Source organism: Mesitornis unicolor, unplaced genomic scaffold, assembly GCF_000695765.1.
Source record: "Mesitornis unicolor isolate BGI_N332 unplaced genomic scaffold, ASM69576v1 scaffold38297, whole genome shotgun sequence".
NCBI classification, from domain to species: Eukaryota; Metazoa; Chordata; class Aves; order Mesitornithiformes; family Mesitornithidae; genus Mesitornis; species Mesitornis unicolor.
The window spans coordinates 1-7,868 of NW_010197742.1; the positions used below are offsets into that span (position 1 = coordinate 1).

General features: G+C 47.4%; 2 protein-coding genes across 2 annotated transcripts; one reads left to right on the forward strand and one right to left on the reverse strand.

Annotated features, from left to right (window-relative positions):
* Window positions 1-4: 4 nt before the first annotated feature.
* B3GNT4 (UDP-GlcNAc:betaGal beta-1,3-N-acetylglucosaminyltransferase 4) lies at window positions 5-1,038 on the forward strand (the record flags this gene model as incomplete). The annotated part of the gene is made up of 2 exons (XM_010188906.1): window positions 5-153; window positions 195-1,038. Coding segments are annotated over 2 exons (993 nt in total), but the record flags the coding sequence as incomplete, so codon positions are not given.
* Window positions 1,039-4,362: 3,324 nt separating this feature from the next.
* Window positions 4,363-7,863, reverse strand: DIABLO (diablo, IAP-binding mitochondrial protein; the record flags this gene model as incomplete). The annotated part of the gene is made up of 6 exons (XM_010188907.1): window positions 4,363-4,577; window positions 5,543-5,644; window positions 5,755-5,875; window positions 6,388-6,519; window positions 6,853-6,970; window positions 7,838-7,863. Coding segments are annotated over 6 exons (714 nt in total), but the record flags the coding sequence as incomplete, so codon positions are not given.
* Window positions 7,864-7,868: the final 5 nt, after the last annotated feature.

The following is a 7,868-nucleotide window of genomic DNA, read 5'->3' on the forward strand; positions in this document are numbered from 1 at the left end:
CGAGAAAGTGGATGTAGCGAACCACAAACTGAAGTCTTTTTTTCTAGGCAATGCTGAACCCAGCAAGTGTTTGCCAGACTTGACCCTCGCCAATTTTTCTCTCACCCTCCCGGAGCTTCACCGCGTTTTCTTAACATACAAGCACTGCCGGAACTCGAGAAAGTGGATGTAGCGAACCACAAACTGAAGTCTTTTTTTCTAGGCAATGCTGAACCCAGCAAGTGTTTGCCAGACTTGACCCTCGCCAATTTTTCTCTCACCCTCCCGGAGCTTCACCGCGTTTTCTTAACATACAAGCACTGCCGGAACTTAGAGGTCTCCATTGGTGGCAAGCACATCAGGCTGGTATTCCTTCTGGGGCGCTCGGAAACCAAAATCCAGGTGCAGCCCCTGCACCAGCTGCTGGCTTACGAGAGCCAGGAGTTTAATGACATCTTGCAGTGGGATTTCATTGACAACTTCTTCAACTTGACCCTCAAGGAGCTGCATTTCCTCCGCTGGTTCACGGAGGACTGCCTGCACGCCAGGTTTGTGCTGAAGGGCGACGACGATGTTTTTGTCAACACTTACAACATCGTGGAGTTCCTCCAAGAGCTGGACCCTGAGCAGGATCTCTTTGTTGGGGATGTGATTGCCAACGCCCGGCCCATCAGGAACACCAAGGTCAAGTACTTCATTCCAGAGTCCATGTACAGAGCCTCCTTCTACCCTCACTACGCGGGTGGAGGGGGCTATGTAATGTCTAGAGAGACAGTGCGCCGCCTGCAGAGCACCGCCGAGGATGTGGAGCTCTTCCCCATCGATGATGTCTTTGTGGGAATGTGTCTGGCAAAGATGGGGGTGACTCCGAAGAACCACGCTGGCTTCAAGACTTTCGGGATCCAGAGACCTTTCAATGCTTTTGATCCGTGCTTGTACAAAGAGCTCATGATTGTGCACAGACTGAACCCGACCGAGATGTGGATCATGTGGACACTGGTGAAGGATGACAGCATCCGGTGTGCGGTGTCAGTAACGCACAGCTACAGAGGGGGCTGAAAAAGCAGCTGCTGCTGAGCACAGTGGGATTGTGACTGGGGACAGACATGGGGTACATGGTACTGAACTAAAAATCAGGTTGTGATAGGAACGTGTCCTCTACTAACAGACTGTACCTGAGCCACAGGGGTTGTTTGCAGTGAGTCTTTCTGTCGGTGGGTTACTGAGGCAGGTGAACTGTCATGGGGTGGGGACGGCGCTGGTAGCACAGGGGGACACGGCACGGGGGGCTCGGCTCCACGCAGCCAGACTGGACCCAGAGGATGTCACAACGGCCACAGGAACGTGAGCGAGGTGCCACCTGCTATGGAGGCTCAGCCACACCAAAGTGATGTTTGACCACTGGCCAAATTCAGCCTCCTGCAGGAAAGATGATGGTGAGTAATGGGTGACAGAGCACTTGGAGGGGCGGCAGAAAGGCCAGGGTGTGCTGCTGGCTCCACCGCAGTGCAACGCCGCTGTCCCAGGCCAGCAGTGCCACAGGTCCTACCAGACTGCAGGAGAAAGTGAGTGGAGTGGGGACTAAAAAGCCTCAAAAATGTATTGCCTTAACACAGCACAGTGATCTGAAGGACTGGGCTTCTCCTCAGGCCCTTTGGGTTTTACAGAAGTTTATTACTTGCACTGGAAGTTTTTGCACAAACACTTTGTGGCTGGGTTTGAGAGGAGCAACTTGTCTTGAATAACAGCAGTGGCAGTTACGGTGACCGTAGCTTTTCATGTTGTATGGGAGGTGTTTGGGTTGTGGTGGTGTTAGTGTAATGTTTGGTATAAATAAAAGACAGCTTTAAAAAGTGTTTTCACAGGAGTATTCTGAAAGCTGAGAGCACTGAGCACCAGAGAAGGCTGAGATGCGGTGCTGGGCATTTACATTGAGTCATTGATATTAGAGAGGATGAGGTTATGCGGAAATGGAAACTTGCCACTTCCTTTACTGCCAGCAGCTGCTGTTCTCTGCCCCCGTCCAGACCAGATGTATTGATACTGAAGTGATTAATCTATGAATGCACTGGAGTTGCTAATTTGGCAAAGATAAAATATAAAGCTAAGATTTGGTGATAGTTTTGTCAAGCTTATCAGCTTCAGGGTACCTTGCTGCCAGGTCAGAAGTGCTGTGCCGTGTCTGAGCAGGAAGCAGGCTGGAAGCTTTACAGAAAGGCAGCTGGCGGAGAGGAAGTGTGTGATTACAGAAATTGAAGTGATTTGTGTTGTGCTGTCTTCAGTGTCTTCACTGCCCACCAGGACCAGCAGCAAACCCCTGTTTTGGGCATTGCTGCCTGTTCCCGAGCAGAGACTGGACAGGGTGGGTACCATTGTGGATGGCCACAGCAGCATTTTTCTGATCCACGAGATGACTCCAAATGCAAACTCAGTAATGTTAATGTAGCGATTGGTGTCATGTCTGTTATGGCTGTAGTGGGGTGCATGCTCCAATAGGCACCACGTATTTCCCCATAAAGCTGTGGGACTCTTCCAGCCCATTTTGGAGGTGACACGGAGCTGCTCCTGCTCCTCGCGCCCATCTTGACTTGACCAAGCTGATGTGTTGGGTCCTGTTGTGGTTGCAGGGCGCAGGCTGGGTCTTGGGAAGCAAGAGCAGGGCATGCAGTGAAACAAGAAGTGGGGCAGCGAGGGGCTGGGAGCAGCTCTGAAAGGGGAAGAATGGGTCGTTTTGCAGGCTCCCATAGCAGTGCTTCTCTGTCTTAAGCCAAACCTCTGCCACGTAAGCATCTCAGCGGAGTTCTTGTGGCATCCTGAAAGGAACACAACCTGTACGTGCATTTGGATCAGTGGCTTGGCAGTGGTTCCTTAGCAGCAGCGTGTAACAAAGTGGGGCAGTTGTGGTGAGAGGCTGACCTGAAGTTGCGTTTGGCTCTTGAGGGTGTGGCTGTGCTGCTGCTGCAAATAATCCCCTCACCACAGTGGTTTTCTTTCTCGGTGCTTCAGCCCAAAGCCACGTTTGGGACCTCCTGACTGCTTCAATTTCTGTTGCGCCACCCTCCTTGGATACACAGCACCCAGCGAGGCGCAGGAGCAAGGAGCAGCGGACTGATAATTACTTTACTGTTTAATCTGTAAGTGTGCAGTGCTGTGCAGCTGAGACTGCGTCTGTTCAAAGGGCAGGCACGATGACACACAGACACACAGGCTTATGCTACAGCTGAAAAAATCCCGTCAGGCACAAGTCAATTTAGTAACAGCAACCTCAAGACAGATGTAGTGCATCAGATGCTCATGTGTGGTGAAAAAGCTATGATTAATGTGTGTTTTCTGACAAAGCCTGATGACTGGGGACTCACGGACTCAAATCAGCAGTGATGAAGTTCTAGTGGACGTTGTTCTGCAAAGCAATCTCAGCTTAAGTTTACATTGTCTGTACAGTTAATGTTGCGAATTTCACATTAAGCAAAGTTAGAAAATGAATGCAGTGAAAGGCACCTGTGGCTTTTAAGTCTGCAGTGAAACATTAAGCTTGCAAAAAGAGAGAATTATTTTTCTGAAACTTGTGCTGGAAAGCATTCAAATATGTGTAAGTCGCTTTTGCTCACTGCTTTGTAAAGGACGCAGCAGTTGCCACAACAACTTTGTTTATAACCACAGTATCTTCAAAATCACATCTCCCACTGCTTCACTGCTTCCTGGGGAAGGCAGATGTGTTACCAGTGGAGACTCCTGGGTGAGCGGTTGCTCTACTGAACTGTGAAGCTTCTCTGAGAACAACCTGGGTAACTCCACAGAACGTTTTCAGCTCTGCAGCACGTTTCCCCTGATGCAAGGAGGTGTCACTTGATGCAGCTGTCAGACTCAGCTCTGCTGAAAACTTTTTAAGTTCAAATAGAAAACATCTTAATCTCTTATTCAAATGGGCACACTCACAAGATGCTTTTGCACAGTTTAATAAAAGTATTTCCTAACAGACATAATTTATTTCACAGGTGGAAAAACAGCAACTTTTAAATACACTTCTTTGGCTGATACCTACTTATCCTGTACGTTGAGAGCTCTCACAAACGTATCACACGAGTGGCAGGACCCTCCCAGCAGAGACACAATTAACAACCAGCTATCCTCGATAGCCATTTTCACATTTGCATAGTTAAACATTTAAATAATTGAGTCCCTAAGTATTACAAACACGGTAAGTTACAAACAAGACCAAGGCCTTTCAGACACTTGGAACTGACTTGATTTGTAAAGCAATCCTGTTTGGGGAAAAATGGAACCATCGGCTTATTTCAGGAGTTCCCCACTACTCCATGCTTACAAGTTTGGGACCCTTCACTTGGAGAATGACTCTCACATATGCTATAGTGTCACTTTTTTTCAGTCCTCCCGCAGGTAAGGGTCCTCAGCCGCCTCTGTACTTCCCAAAATTCCCTGTGGCAATGAAGATTCCTCTCCCTGAGCTTTTATGAGCTCTTCTGTTTGAGTCTCAGCTAACTTGGTCTCTGCTTTCTGGGACAGCTGTCGCACCTCTTGCACCTGGGATTTCACGAGCTGGATGTGGCTGCGGGCTGTAACTGAGGCTTGGTCTGCACCTGAAAAGTCATAATTTAAATGCATTGGGTTAGAGGAGCACTCAGCAAACCTTCAATTAAGGAAACTACTGTCTGTAATTATCATCTGCTTCACTAAGTGTTTTGATGGCTCCTGGGCTATATTATTGTTAAATGTATTCACTGTTCATTTGCCTTAAACAACAACATGCCTGAGTCGAGATTTTTTTTCCCTCCTCCAAATTCTTCCCACTCAAGTGGTTTAGTTACAGCCAGTGTCTGATCAGAGCAACCAAGCTGTGCTCATGGATTTCAGAACTGAGCCCAGCCCAGCCATGGTGAGGCAGCAACATCCAGTCCATGTCCTGTCCTGGCACCTGCCAGCAGCAGGAACATCGCTGGCACTCCTGAACTCAAAATCCCTTCTCCTCCTGTGCTCGTACAGATTCTGTCTCTTGAAAAGGGTGTCCCTGTGCATTCATCACTTTCCTCCCCTTCTCCACTCCAATAACTTTGCCCTAGAAATCAATCTCAGAGCTATCACATCTCTACACTTTTTGTGCAAGTGTGTATACTGGGAGAAAAGATCAAAATTAATCTCTCTCTTGAGTGAAAGGCAAATATTCTCACTCTCTGATAAAAGTGAATCCAGCTGGAAAGACCTGCTGGACCCCCTAGGCAGCTTTATTTCTGTGGCTCCCAGAACTGTGTTTGAACACTACATTTAAAAATGACTAAGCACTTTCCTCAAATGTTTTTCTGGCATAGTTGGTCTTGATCTAAACCGCATGTGAAGTTTCCAGGGCCAGTTTTCAAAACACTTTTCTACTAGACCTGCAGTCAGTAAAAGAATGGAAGTTCTCAGCATCTCTAAACACCAGGCACCAGTTGTAAATCAGTGGTGTTAAGTGAATGTATGTTCTGTGTCTCTCGACTCCATTCTCATTCAATGAATACTGCCTAAATGCTGGGGGAAAGAAATTCTCAGTATTTCTGCTTGTGCTTACCTGATTGATATGCAGCTTCTGCTGCCATCTCCGAAAGACGCAGTGCTGTCATCCAGCTGGATTCCAGCCTTAGGTATAATCTAGGAGTAAAACAAAGGATTACTTTACTTCATGTAAAAGTATCTGAAAGCTCTTCCAAACCAAGGGTGTGCAAGTGAGATGAGAACTTCCTGAGCAGAATTTCAGAGGGAGATTTGTGACGGAAGGGAGACGACTGCTTACATCAACTCTGGCTCCTATGACCACCTGCCAGACTGCATCCACCTCTTCTGAATTCATTTTCCCAAGAAGATTTGCGTATTGCTTGTAGAGAGACACCAGCGTATACACTGCCTGCGGGGAATCATTTCACACAGTGACGTGACGATCTGTACATCTCTGATGTTGTCTCAGCATTAATTGGTGTTAATGAGCAAAATTGCTGAACAGCCCCAAAGCTGCTTTGTTCTCAAGTTCACTGCAATTTTGGAGGCACGGACAGTATTTGCATCTCTTTCTATACTTGCTGTACTAATAAGGAAGTAATCAGGAATGCAAATACTTTACTCAAATTGGCACTAATTTATAAAATTAAAACGGACATGGGTCATTTTGGCTTAAGTTCAAGCTCAAAGCAACAGTCTAACAAAGCTAAAAACAACATCTGCATTTGGTGTAGAACAGTGAGCCCTACCCCACTGCTTCCTAAGGACCTGACATCTTCAACCCCCCCTCCATCTTTTATTAAAATGTATTAAAAAAACCTAAAGTCCATTTTAAGTATGGTTTAACAGGTGCAGTTGAGTGCCAAGTAATTCAGTATTTCCAGCACTGGCTTGCTAGCAGTGAGTAGTCTCTCAGCTTACCTTTGTGTACTCTGTCAGTGCTTCAATCAGCGCGTACGTTGTTTGAGAGAGGAGTGTGGAAGTGCTGTCTGTTACCAAAGAAACTGCTCGTTTAATCAAGGCATCGTTACTGAGAGAACTCGAGTTCTGTTTCTGAAAGACAAGATATTTGCACGATCACCGACTCTCCTATGGATGTCATTAGTAACAAGTAACGGTAAGGAAAGGCATCACCTGGTTACAAGGTTGACAACCTAATTCTCACTGCTCTTTTACAAGGCAGCTCTTTTTGCAAGATGTTATTGAAGGCAGATGCTGTGGTTCTCATTTCCTTAATGACTACGTGGTTTAAACACCTGTGATCCCCAAGAAGAAATACACTTCTGAGGGTAAGCACTGGTTTGTAAAATGCTAAGCAAGCAGTTTTGAATATTAAACTGTTTCTAACAAGTGGGTGCTGTACGTGTCTCACTCCTGATACGTTACCTCCACGACTGGGACTGCGCACAAGGCCACTCCCAGCCCCACGCCTATTTGGTGCCATCGTCCGCTCGCGCCTGACAGGCAATGTCTCCTCACGCTGGCCAGAACAGGGAAGCTTTGCCTGGAAGCACAAGATAGAAAGTTAAGTGCAAGAAATAACCAGTGTGTGGTTGGAAACAGGTATCAAAGAGGAAAAGAACACCTCAACGCCCTTCTAGGTGACCTAGTCTCTACCACTCTTCTGTAATGCAGCTGCATAGTAGTGAATAAGTAAGTTTGTTTTACATTCTGTTATACTACTTAAATATAAGTGCAAGAAAAGAAGACAAGCACAGTAACTAGTGCATTATTAATCGTTTCAGAGAGGAAATGTATCTTATCTGGTACCAACACACTGCTAATACTCAGTTATATTGAAAAACAAATTAAAAAGCACGCTTCAAGGTGGCATATGGTACATGCAGGTGAGCAGTACGACAGGCAATAGTTTGCTGCAATCCAGTGACACTTCGGGTCTCCTGTAGTCAGTTTTATTTACATCCAATGTTGTGTAAGTGTTCATAGGGTCAGAGCTTATCACCGAAATACTCGAGCAGAAAACCAGCAGCACTCAGCCATGAGAATTTTCTTTTATGCTCATCAATTTTCTGAAAACAACTGATCAGTTTTACTTCTTTTATGCCGTGTACTACAGCCCACCAGTGGCAAGTGCTGTGTGGGAAACACAGCTCCTACTTCGCGCGTTATTCCAGCCGTGCGGTGGCAGCTGCAGACAGACGAGCTGCGGTACGGCCACTTCTGTGGCACAGGCCGCTGCTTCAGCCGCAGCTGGCGGGATTAGACAGGGCAAACCAAATGGGAACGGCGGTCAGCGTCAGGGAACCGAGCCCGCAGGCCAATTTCAGTCCCACGCACCGCCGCCTGGGCGTTACCGCGGCCGGGCGCGGCTCCACTGCGACGCCTCTGGGCCCCCGCCCCGCCGCGGTACCTGAGGAGGGAGCAGCAGCCCCGGAGCCACC